The sequence below is a fragment of the Penaeus vannamei genome, chromosome 26 (genome assembly GCF_042767895.1).
Source record: "Penaeus vannamei isolate JL-2024 chromosome 26, ASM4276789v1, whole genome shotgun sequence".
In the NCBI taxonomy this organism is placed as follows: domain Eukaryota; kingdom Metazoa; phylum Arthropoda; class Malacostraca; order Decapoda; family Penaeidae; genus Penaeus; species Penaeus vannamei.
This window is the reverse complement of record NC_091574.1, coordinates 25,589,796-25,602,295: the sequence shown is the minus strand read 5'-3', so window position 1 is coordinate 25,602,295 and position 12,500 is coordinate 25,589,796. Positions and strand designations below refer to the sequence as shown.

At 49.6% G+C, this 12,500-nt stretch overlaps 1 protein-coding gene across 15 annotated transcripts in view; it reads right to left on the bottom strand.

Moving 5' to 3' along the window:
• cnc (NFE2 like bZIP transcription factor cap-n-collar) overlaps positions 1 to 12,500 on the bottom strand; it is a 426,727-nt gene that overhangs the window by 108,173 nt on the left and 306,054 nt on the right. Inside the window, exon 1 of one of the 15 annotated variants that reach the window (XM_070140255.1) lies at positions 7,831 to 9,134. The exons of the other annotated variants lie outside the window; for them this stretch is intronic. Coding sequence (XP_069996356.1) covers positions 7,831 to 8,442 — 612 coding nt within the window. The 5' untranslated portion in view covers positions 8,443 to 9,134. Of the gene's footprint in view, positions 1 to 7,830; positions 9,135 to 12,500 lie in introns of those variants that run through there. 15 annotated transcript variants of the gene reach the window in all.

Below are 12,500 nucleotides of genomic sequence, written 5' to 3'. Positions count from 1 at the left end.
ATCGCATCCCTTGATAAGATACGAAGGAGAGCGACGGAGAGAGAGAGAGATAGAGAGGGAGGGAGAGGAATACTGGAGATACCCACTATCTAGGGCCAGGTGTCAATCTGCATTCTACCTGCGGGAGGGAATACCACCGTGTCAATATGCTATCGACTACCTGATACTGACGACTTCTACCCTTCGGAGCCTCTTTCCTACCCAACAAACTTCTTCCTGCAAATGCCCTTGGCGAGACAACCAATACCGCCGCAAGCCAAAGCCAAGCCCGCCACAGACACGCGCAGAGCCATAACAGGACGGCCAGCAGGAGGAGTGCGCCGCCGCCATCTTGTAATCGCCTCGCCGTCAGTCCGCAGCGACTTCGCCGCTGGTTCCTTCCGCTCCCCCCTGCGCATGCGGCGCCTTATCGCCCTGCCTTCGGGTGCGTTTAAAGAAGCCAGTCCTCAAATCCGACGCTCGTGAATCAGCGCACTATCAGTTTCTTAGTTCAAGGTGATAGAGGTTGAAGATAAGCCCCGTGTATCCAAGCCACAATCTTTTCCCGTTTGGAAGACACACGATCTTGGGGAGACTCAGCAGGCAAACGACTCTGGCCTTGGCGTTAAATGCCCACATGACTTCAAAAGGGCTAAATGTTGGGCAATTAATTTAATTCCTTGCCAAATAATTGTAGAGAAAAAATACAACTCAATAGCAGAGATATACAACTAAAAGAAAATAAATCGACCCACGTAACAATAACAATTCTATTACAACAGCCCCCATCCCCATTTCCCACGACGTTAGAAAATAGGTAAACAAACAAACAGCAACACATGTAAGACGAGTGGCAACATCTACAGAAGGTCTTGAACAAATAAGGAGGAATGAATCTCACATAAATCGTACTGTCACGATGGGTATGTAGACGCCCTCGAGATGAAGAAAGTCATCTCTGGTCGTCTCACGCGACACTCGGCCTGCGTCGACCACGGACGTCTCCCGTCGCTCGAGCACACGAGGAAGAACATCACAGCGACTAATGTTTTTCTTCACAGGCGCAGTTCAAAAACAATTCTATTTTTGGGTCGCCGGCCGTATCTGCAGCGTGTTTCTTCACTGATAACATATCCGAGTGTTATCAGATACTTTCGCTCTAAAAAAAGTAAACGAATTCCATCAACGAAAGATATCATACCCTAAATCATAAACGTAAACAGGTAAAACGGAGAGAAAATAAACATCAAACAGCAACAACAATTTAAAAAAAAGGCGGATCACACCCAGTACAAGGTTTTTCTATAAATATCAACAATAGTTTATAGAAAATACACCTATAAATACATCGAACTTTCGTTATACAAATTATGTAAGGAAAGGAGAAAGAAAGAAACATTGCATTAACATGAAAAAAAATCCATCTAAGAACGCCGCCATGTTTCGCTCCTTTTTCCTTTCATTAAAAAAAAAGTAGAAATGGAGGCCAGACCTTCAAATCCCACATTTGCCTCTGTATTCAGAGTAAACCGAACATCAACGGATAAGACGACCGATCTCACCCAGAGAGCGTATGCTAAGAACCGAAGAGAAAAGGGGCCGCCGCAGCCACGGGAAGATGAACAAGCGCGACCCCTTCCCAGACGGAGGGGACACTGCTCCTGGACCCGCGAGGCCGTAAGGCAGTTAACGCATTCCCTCTCTGCTTGCAACCGACGCACGCACACACGGCGTTCTACTCCGTCTCGCGGGAAAGGATGACTCGCCGGTACTGTGCGTCGGCGGGCGAGGCATAAACAATGAGCGGCCCCTGACACAGACCGCGGCCGTTCCAACGCGGGCGAAACGTGCCTCGTTGCAGCCGGCGGTATCAGATTCGCGACGAGGGCGTGCGAATAGGGGAAGAGAGGGAATGAGGGAGGAGGCGTGGGAGGAAGGGAGGCGCTAGGGTCTGGTTTAGTTTATAAAAAGGAACTATTATCATTAACAAGGTGTAAACGCTGAAGGACAAGTGACAGAGAAACAGCAGACTCACTCTCTTCCTCACTCCCCCCCCTCTCCGTCGGTTGGCGTCCCTCCTCCCCTCCCTCCCTCCCTCCCCGAGTCCCACCCATCCCTTTCTTTTTGTATTTCCATCCCTTTCTTCCTCTCGCTTCCGCCCTCTCTTCCTACTTCTAGCCCTACCTCTATTTATTCCATTCTCTTATTTATCATTTTTCTCCCGCTTCTTATTTTCTTCTGACTCTTTCCGTTCCCTTGGGTAAAAACTGCTATTTCATAAACTGAAAACTATAACCAAATTAAATTGTTTGGTCTTCCATCCCCCCCCCCCCCCGAGGAAAAAAAATCGCGAACACAGGAAAAACGACGAAAAAAACAGGCGCTCGCGGGGAAAAACGGATTTCCCTATTGAACAAGGATGTGCCGAGTAGTACTTTTTTCAAATTTATTTTCCTTTTTTTCAACTGACCCCTTCCTCTGCCCTTCCCTTCCTTCCCTCTTCTCACCTGCCTCCCAACAATACAGCTTCCCTGCCTTCCACCTCTTTATCAGGCCACCTTTTGTATTCTTTTTATATTCTTCCTACTTCTGCTGTTTGCATTCTCATTTTTTCTGCCGCCCTTCCCCCTTACAGTCACCCTCGTGGCGTCCAATTCTCCCGCGCGAGATAAGCGTAATCTAAAGCAGGTTTGTGCTGGGCTGTGACGTCGGCCAGATGCTGCCTCCCGCACAACCCACGCTTCTTTGTTTATATCTGGCACCTCGAGGACTTGTATCTTTTTCGAATTTGAATGTAAACACTGAGTCGGGATTGCGATTGTCTTCGGGATGACGTGTATTGGCATGGGTGTCAGAATAGACATGAGTAATGTTCATCGCCGCTGCCATTACTTCATCACTATCAGCATCGTAATCGCCTGTTGCAGGGGCGCCGGACGAGCCTGGTCTGACGCAAGCTTCCACCGCGTCACAGCGTCGGACGTCAGAGCCCTTGCGTCACCCTCGCGATCGCCAGCGCACGACGCGCCGGGCTGGACGTCGGCAGGAGGGCGAGAGAGCCGGACGGACGCACGGGCGGGGTGGACGCGAGGGCGGCCGGGAGGGAGGGACGGGCGTGGTCTGCCGCACTCCGGAAGTTGGGTCGGGGTGAAGCATCTCCCATCGGTAATTACCTTATCAATTCCATCTTTAATTATCTGCACGAATCGTAAATTTCACGCTGATACAGATTGCTCTCTTTATAAGTGTCATATCCGTATCACTTAACGAGCTGGCGAGATGGAGATGCTGATACCACACTATCGGCGAGGAAAAGAGAAAGAAAAAGGAGAGAGAAAAAAGCCAAAGAAGGTAGACGGAGAGGAGAAAGGACGGGAAGATGGGAGACGACGTAGACGGATGGGGAGAGGATGGGGCAAGAAATCCTTCCGCGAGAGCGACGGACGCAAAGGAGAGGATGGGGATGGGATGGGGGATGGGGAGGGGAAGGATATTTCTTAGAAAGCAGTGTTGACACATGGGTGGGTGGGGGTGGGGGGATGACGAGCCAAAAGATTCTTGAATAAACAGAGACTTAAGAGGATGGCGGAGAAAAGCAGCGGTAGGGAGTAAAGAGGCCAGAGGAGGAAGTAGATGGAGGGTGGAGGGAGGGGGCCGGATGCGGATGGGGGATTTGGAGAAAGAGAGGGAGAAGGAGAGGGAGGGAGGGAGGGAGAGAGGGAGGGAGGGAAGGGAGGAAGGAAGGAAGGAAGGAAGGGAGAGAGAGAGAGAGAGAGAGAGAGAGAGAGAGAGAGAGAGAGAGAGAGAGAGAGAGAGAGAGAGAGAGAGAGAGAGAGAGACAGAGAGAGAGAGAGAGAGGAGAGGAGAGAAGGGTGAAAAAAATCTCGTTAAAGTAATCACTGGTTGATGTTCACGAAAAGAGGCTGTTTAGAACCTCGTATCCACCCACAAGACCGAGGGAAGGATCTCCCCCCCCTTTCACACTCTGGCATTAACAGGACGCGTCACACAGACAAGAAGAAGAATAGAAAGAATAGAAAAAAAGAGCTAGATACCAAAACGAGACAGAAAAAAATATGTTTCTGACGCAAAAAATACCTCCGAACACGAGTAGACAACAAAAAGTGGTGTAACTCGAGCGAAGGACGGAGCTGGGCAGGATGCACAGGGCTGCGAGAGGAGGCCTGCGCAGACGCCGACGAGGACGAGGGGGTCCTGGGGAACGCGCTAAGTCAAAATAATGTCTCGACGGGAACGCGAGTGTCACCATATTCTGGCAATCATCTCGATAGCGCGGCAGGATTATCGGGAGGCGACGAATAGACCAATCGCAAGAGGACAAAGCAATGGTTGAAAAGAGGAAGAAAAAAAAAGAATAAAAAGGGGGAAGGAAGAGATTGCCGATTCTTGGACACGTTAACGCGATCGAAAGAAAAACGCCGCGCTATCTCGGGCGAGTTAAAATACGAGACACTTCCAATATCTCTGCATTCTCCGCGATAAGAAAGCGACCCGCACTGCACATACTGATGAGAAATTGCACACTAATGCTTCGCGAGTTGTAATCAACGCGTTTTTTCCTAGAGAGCAGATAGTGAAGATGATGCACCACATGCAAAAAGGGCTTGCGTCACACACAGCCATTTCTTCTCAAAACCCCCCAACGCTGACGCAAATACGTTACGAATGAAAAAGCGGTAAGGAAACCACCTCCTCGCCATCTGAGGACACAACCGCGTGCAGAATGACATCGAATGAGCCTTCAGAACGACTCCCTGCAGACACAGCCTAGTCCGCCGAGAATGAGCGGAGCAGAGATAAGCAAGGACATTAGAGAAAAACGAATAAACGCCACAAAAATGATGTATTTTTATCGAGCTTCGTCCTCTTCCGTATCAGCCGTCCGCGTCACTTGCTTAACATGTGAACCTATGCCTCCTTCAGGATGGCCCTCAGAGGACCTCCAGCGACAACGCACATTCAAACAATGTCGATTAAAAAAAGGACAAATAAGATTTATCAAGAAAAAAACACACACAAAAAAGGGGAAAAAATATTTACAAGACCGAATGAATAGGAATAACAAGTATCCAGAATCCGACCTCACTTTCCTCACCATCCCTTGAGGCCCTCCCTCTGCTCCTCCTCAGTCTTGAAGGCCCCTCGCTCTCTTCGCCTTCCCATAACCCTTAACTCTCCTCGCCTTCATCCCTCGTGACATTTCTTCTCTTCGTCATCCCCCCAGAACCTCATTTCTCTCTCCATCCCCGTAGACTACTCATCATACTTCTCACCATCCCCTTAGGCTCCTCATCATTCTCCTCTCCATCCCCTTAGGCTCCTCATCATTCTCCTCACCATCCCCTTAGACTCATCATCCTTCTCCTCACCATCCCCTTAAGACTACTCATCATTCTCCTCACCATCCCCTTAGACTCCTTATCATTCTCCTCACCATCCCCTTAGACTGCTCATCTTTCTCCTCACCATCCCTTAAGACTCCTTCTCCTTCTCCTCACCATCCCTTAAGACTCCCCATCCTTCTCCTCACCATCCCTTAAGACTCCCCATCCTTCTCCTCACCATCCCTTAAGACTCCCCATCCTTCTCCTCACCATCCCTTAAGACTCCCCATCCTTCTCCTCACCATCCCTTAAGACTCCCCATCCTTCTCCTCACCATCCCTTAAGACTCCCCATCCTTCTCCTCACCATCCCTTAAGACTCCCCATCCTTCTCCTCACCATCCCTTAAGACTCCCCATCCTTCTCCTCACCATCCCTTAAGACTCCCCATCCTTCTCCTCACCATCCCTTAAGACTCCCCATCCTTCTCCTCACCATCCCTAAAGACTCCCCATCCTTCTCCTCTCCATCCCTTTTAGACTCCTCATCCTTCTCCTCACCATCCCTTAAGACTCCTCATCCTTCTCCTCACCATCCCTTAAGACTCCCCATCCTTCTCCTCTCCATCCCTTAAGACTCCCCATCCTTCTCCTCTCCATCCCTTTTAGACTCCTCATCCTTCTCCTCACCATCCCTTAAGACTCCTCATCCTTCTCCTCTCCATCCCTTCTCTTCAACACAAAACTTTCCCCAACGAGACAACGCTGCAGAGAACAGCGACCGGCGACGTCACCCTGAAAACACAATTATCTCATTTACAAAAACGCGAATGTCGCTGTGGCCATGAGTAGCCTTCGGAGGGAGAATTACAGAGAGAGAAAAAGAAAGGATTGAGAGAGAGAGAGAGAGAGAGAGAGAGAGAGAGAGAGAGAGAGAGAGAGAGAGAGAGAGAGAGAGAGAGAGAGAGAGAGAGAGAGAGAATAAAGAGGGGGTAGAAAGGAGAGGGGAAGTGGGAAAGTGGGGATGGATGGAGGGAGAGGGGGAGGGAGAGAGGGAGAGGGAGAGAGAGAGAGAGAGAGAGAGAGAGGAGAGAGAGAGAGAGAGAGAGAGAGAGAGAGAGAGAGAGAGAGAGAGAGAGAGAGAGAGAGAGAGAAAGAAAGAGAGAGGGGAGGAGGGAGAGAGAGAGAGAGAGAGAGAGAGAGAGAGAGAGAGGAGAGGGAGAGGGAGTGGGAGAGGGAGAGGAAGGGAGAGGAGGGAGAGAGAGAGAGAGAGAGAGAGAGAGAGAGAGAGAGAGAGAGAGAGAGAGAGAGAGAGAGAGAGAGACAGAGAGGGAGAGAAGAAGGGAGAAAGAAGAAAGAGAGAGAGAGAGAGAGAGAGAGAGAGAGAGAGAGAGAGAGAGAGAGAGAGAGAGAGAGAGAGAGAGAGAGAGAGAGAGAGAGAGAGAGAGAGAAGCTAGGAAGGGAAGGAGGGGATAGGTGAGAGGGAGAGGGGGAGGGAGAGGGGGGAAAAACTGATCATAATTACAAAAAAAAAAAAAAAGTGCAGAGAAACGGAGGCTTAAAATTGGATACAAAAAAGGACATCAAGGACTCAATATTTTTTTTACATCCCCGCCCTCTCCGCCAAAAAAAAGTGATAAAGTGCATTCGGAATTCGCCAAGGCTTTTGGGCCAAGGCGACGCTGGCTCCGTGAATGAGACGCGAAAAGAAACGTCAAAACCTCCCCTCCCTCCCGTCTTTCGGCTGCTCCCTGATTCTGTCTCTTCGTTTCGTCATTTTCCTCAAGTTTTGAATAATTTGGGAGATTCGTCATTTCGACTGCAAATTCACGTGTCTTGCTGTACGGGCGTCTTCTCCATTTGTTTCTCTAGGTCACGCGATCACACAAATAAATAAAAGAGACGAGGCACGCCCCGAGATGTTCAAAACGCAAAAGGTCGTCGTCCAATCCTTGATGATTCGCCGCATTTGAAAAGGCAATATGGAATTAGTAGCGTCAGCAGTTAACATGGAAGGGGACATGGACGGCGGTTTCACATCTGCTATTATTAGGGCCATCTGATCGTCATACTCATTCTTACCGTCATTAAAGTTCCTTCGCCATGTCAGTGTAAGCTTAGCCACAGTAGCGAAAATGGCACCGCTAAAATAAATAAATTAATTAATACCAGTGTCTGTATCTGGACCTAAACACTTCATCACTATCATCTGAAGAGGTCTAAGCACCAGAGGCGCTAATGTGTCGTTTCCGCAACGAATATACTGTTTTTCTTGTCAAGGCAATTATATAATGATAACAATCAAAATGCATGTCATGTGGTGTGAAAATAGTGTGAGAAAGTGTCAGAATACCATTGCAGTGTGTGAGGAACGTGAGAGTGTGAGAGAGGGAGAGAGAGGATAGCCCGAGACCCGAGTCCGCGATGGGAGAGGTTAGATGGGCGGTGGAGCGTCACAAGTCGCAAACTGTGCTGTAAGACTATGCAGTGATAAGAGTGTTTGTTTACCTGGTCATGTTGTGACCTGGGCGGCTTGCCGAGTACCAGGAGATCCCTGAGGAGCGAGGGTGAAGGTTTGCTCTCTAGGATCTCTCCTGACGAAGGGGTCACGGAGCGGAAAGCGCTGCCCTCGGAGGGGACGAGGCAGCTGGCGTCGCTGTCCGAGAACTGCTGCGAGTCGTGGATGCTTCCCAGCGGAGTGGGCGGTGCCTCGAGGCTGCGGCACCCGTCCTCAGGGGTGAGGGGCGGCACCTGGTGACCGGGGGTCAGGCACTCGGGCGCCCCCGACACGCAAGGGGAAGAGACTGGCGGGTAACGCACTAGAGTGGAGATGGAGGGCAGGGGCGTGCCCACGTGGGACGCAGGGGACAGCGCCGCGAGCGGAGAGGAAAGAGGTCCTTGTGGCGGGCTGACCGCGTGGCTCGGGGAGGGCGGCGTCAACTGCGAGGGCGCGTGAAGGCCCAGGTGGGGCGCGCGGGGGGCGGCGACGGCCTGCGGGTCGGCGTCGGGGCGGGGCGCCGTGAGTTCGCCGGTCTCGGAGTCTCGGACGTGAGACTTGTAGCCCAGAAAATCCTTGAGGAATGCCCAATCGTCGTTGACCTCGTCAGTGAGGCTCAGCATGCCCCTGAAGTGCGCCGTCACCACATCCAGCTCTCCCTCGCGGCTCCAGCCAGAAGGCCCTCCACCTTCTCCCAGGGCGGCTGCGCCCCCCACTCCTCCTCCTCCACCCGCGCCAACACCGCCCTCGAGCCCCTGCTCCCCTCCAGCGCCGCTGTCCGGGGTCTCTCCGCTGGCATCCACCAGCTGATGATGATGGTGGTCCTCCACGCAGCGCTCCACCGTTCCGCCCTTGGGTCTCCCCGCGACAACTCGGCGATCGCTGGCGTGGACCGCGAGAACGCGCCGCTGCTCCTCGAGGCTCCACCACTTGGCCCGCACGGATCCGCCGCACACCACTGTCCACTGCACTCGCCACTCTCACATGCGACGCTTCACTGGCACCACAGCATGGCATTAAAGGAACACAATCGCTCACGTTCACCTCTTGTCCTGCATCAACGAACGATAGAAATAAAAATCATGAACAAGGTAATCAGTTTCCACTACAATCTAATAATGAACACCAGGATCACTTCGACTACAAGGACGATCTGTTCAGTCGCGAGCGGCCCTACCCCATCGCTCGACGGGTCCGGGGAGCAGAAGCACGCCCTTGAGTACCCGGCATCCGAGCCGCACACACGCGTCCGCGAGGCACTCGCGCAGGTGAGGCACAGACACACCGCCGTCTTATAAATCTCAGGGGTTCAGCTGCACTGTGCTGGCCACGCTCCCGGCCAACACTGCCACTGCCGCTCTCGCCCGGCTCAAGAACACTATCTTAAACAAGGGTCTACTCACTTTAATCTTATCTCCCCCCCCCCTTTACTCCTCCCCTAGACACCGTTACAACGTTACAAGCACTGCATGGAGCCCCCCCCTTTCTCTTTCTCTCTCTCCTTCCTTCTTACTCTTTCTCTCTACCACCTTCCCCTACCCTCTCGTCTGAAGTATCATAACATTTATTTTTCATCTATATCCTTTTCATCTCATTTCTGTTATGGAGCTGAAGGCAATTTTCGAGGCAAAACATCTCATGAACAAACTTCCGCTCGAGGTCACTCATGACCAAACCAGAAGGGGTGGAAGGGGGGGGCGACGAGAGGTCACATCACCCCCCCCCCCCCGAACCTTCTAACCTCGTGCCTTATCATGCGCTATCGCCGTTTATCTTAGAAATCGAGAGATGAACTGTAGCCACAGCCGGTGCTATAGACTGTAGCGAGGTGGCGGCGCTGTTGAACAATGTAGCTAGACTCCTCCCTCTCCTCTACACAATGCCCATCCCCCGTTTGAGTAGTCTTATCTTCATATACTAAATAATACAATCATAAACGCAAACACACATGCATGGATTACAACATAATACCACCTAAGTTAAAGTGTGCATATGGATATGTTTCTGACGTGTAAAGGAGCGCAAGAGCCGGTTGGAAAAGTAGATAAATATGGCCGGATGAACTTGCGCCGCTGCACTGACGCATTACGACTTCGCGACTCTTCTTGAAACCCGGTAAGCGATCCTTTATCAGGCTGTCAGTCAATCAGCCTGCGAGCGAACCCCCTCCTCTTCCTAATCCATTTCCATTAGCGTTTTTTCGTGTCAACACAAGAGCAGCCTTCCCTTTCTCTGAAGGTCAAACTCAAAAGGCAGAAGCTGGGGCAGAAAAAGCGGACAGAGTGAAGTCCGCCGCACGTAAAAAGGAAAAAAAAGGGGAGAGAGAGAAAGAGAGAGAGCGAGAGAGCGAGAGAGAGAGAGAGAGAGAGAGAGAGAGAGAGGAGGAGGAGAGAAGAGAGAGAGGGGGGGAAGAAAAAAAAGGGCCCGTGCTGGCCTCCGTCTCCGCCGCCGTCGCGCTGCATGGGCGGACGGGCGGCCTGGGTCGAGTTCAAACCCCACTGGCTCCGTGCATAACGCAATCACGCCGCAGATCTTCTCCCTTTGATGGCTCCGAGCCCGATAATCTGGTTCGGCAAGATCCCGGGGCCACCCCCCGGGCGCCCCCCATCGGCCCCGCCTGCTCACCCCAAACCCCCTTGCCGGAGACCCCCTTTTTTAAAGTCGTCCGAAACCTGACCTCTCCCCCGCCCTCTGCCCCTCCCCCTTGCCCCCCCCCCCCTACCATCCCCCCCGAAAAGGAAGACCACGCCCGGGGGGAGGAGAATTCCAAAAACCCCTTTTCCAGAATTTCTTCACTTCACTAACCCCCCCGGGGAAAGCCGTAGTCCACCCACATCACTTCCTCGGCAGGGGGGGGGGGCCACCACGGCAAGGCCCTTGGACGCCCTCACGCCAGGCAGGCCCTCTGGGATGGCACTCGCCCTCCCACCTCCCACCTCCCACTTCCCTCCCTCCCTCCCTCCCTCCCTCCCTCTCACCCCCCCCCCCCAAGCTGACCGACCCATTAATGGTTTATTAGCCACCAGATCACCACCATCACCCCCCCCCCCGACCTTCTTTCGATCCCCACACCCATCCTGACAAAAGGGTTAACGTCCATTTCAGGATGGCTTGCCCGCTTTAATTTCATGCCGACTTGGGCCTGGAACACAAAGCGGGGCCGGTAGCCCGGAAGGGCCGCCAGGCTGGCCCACGCCCGGGGGGAAAGGCTTCGGCTTCCCCTGCGCCCCACCAAACCCCCCCCTTTTTCCTTCTTCCTCTTTCCCTCTTTCTTCTTATTTATGTATTTGTATGAAAGGGGAAAATATTTTATATAATTATTATTATTATTATTATGATGTTGTATTATGTATGATGATGTACATATACATAATTATTATTATTATTATATATATATATATATATAAAAAATTTTTATATTTTATTTTATATATATTATATATATATATATATATATATATTTTTTTTTTTTTTTTTTTTTTTTAAAATTTATATATTTTTTTTTTTTTTTTTTTTTTTTTTTTTTTGTAAAATTTTATATTTTTTTTTTTTTTTTTTTTGTTTTTTTTGGGGGGTGTGTGTGTGTGTGTGTGTGGTGTGTGGTGTGTGTGTTGTGTGTGTGTTTTAAAATTTTATATATAATTTTTTTTTTTTTTTTTTTTTTTTTTTTTTTTTTTTTGTTTGGGGTTGGGGGGGTTGGTGGGGGGGGTGGTAAAAGTGGGTTAATAAAATAAAAAAAGGTCAAAGATTGAAAAAGGAATTTCTAGAAGGTCGAATGCGCTCTCAGTGTCCAATTGTGTTCAGGCGAAGAGTAAATTAGCAAACGTTTTGAGACGGCATTCCTTGCAAGGTCTTGGGATGGTCGATTTTTTTCCAGAAAAACATTCAAACCCCAACACAGGCCAGCTTTTCTCGTTTCTCACTTGACGATTTTTGAACGAGCTCTTGTTCTCGTCTGCTTGTCCGTGAGTCACTCGCACGCACACAGACGCACCCTACTACGATGCTACGACAATCCCCGCCCACGACCAAGACCCACGCAGCCCCACACGAACCTCGCCTGCGACTTGAACCTCAAACAACCCCACACCCCCAAACGCGTCACGCCATTCGGCCGACAATTAATCAGGCTGCCTCGCGCGAATTCAACCTGGCCGGAACATCCCCCCCCTTCCCGCCCCAACCGAAACCAAAATTTTTAAGCGCCCAGGGGGGGCCCCCCCCCCCGCCCCCCCCCTTTTTTCCCCCCCTTCCGTGTCCCCCCCTTTCCCCAGGAAAAGGGAGCGACCATTTTCGAAAAATAAAATACACAAAAAACAAAATTTAAATTTTATATATATATATATATATATATATATATATATATATATATATATAATATATATATATATATATATATATATATATATATATACAAACATAATATAAAAATATATAAAAATATATATATATATATATATATATATATATAAAAATATATATATAATATATATATATAATATATATATATAATATATAATTATATACAAACATATAATACATATATATATAATATATATATATAATATATAATATATATATATATATATATATATATATATATATATATATATATATAAAACAAAAAATTTTTAATATATATATATATATATATATAAAAAATATATATATAATATATATA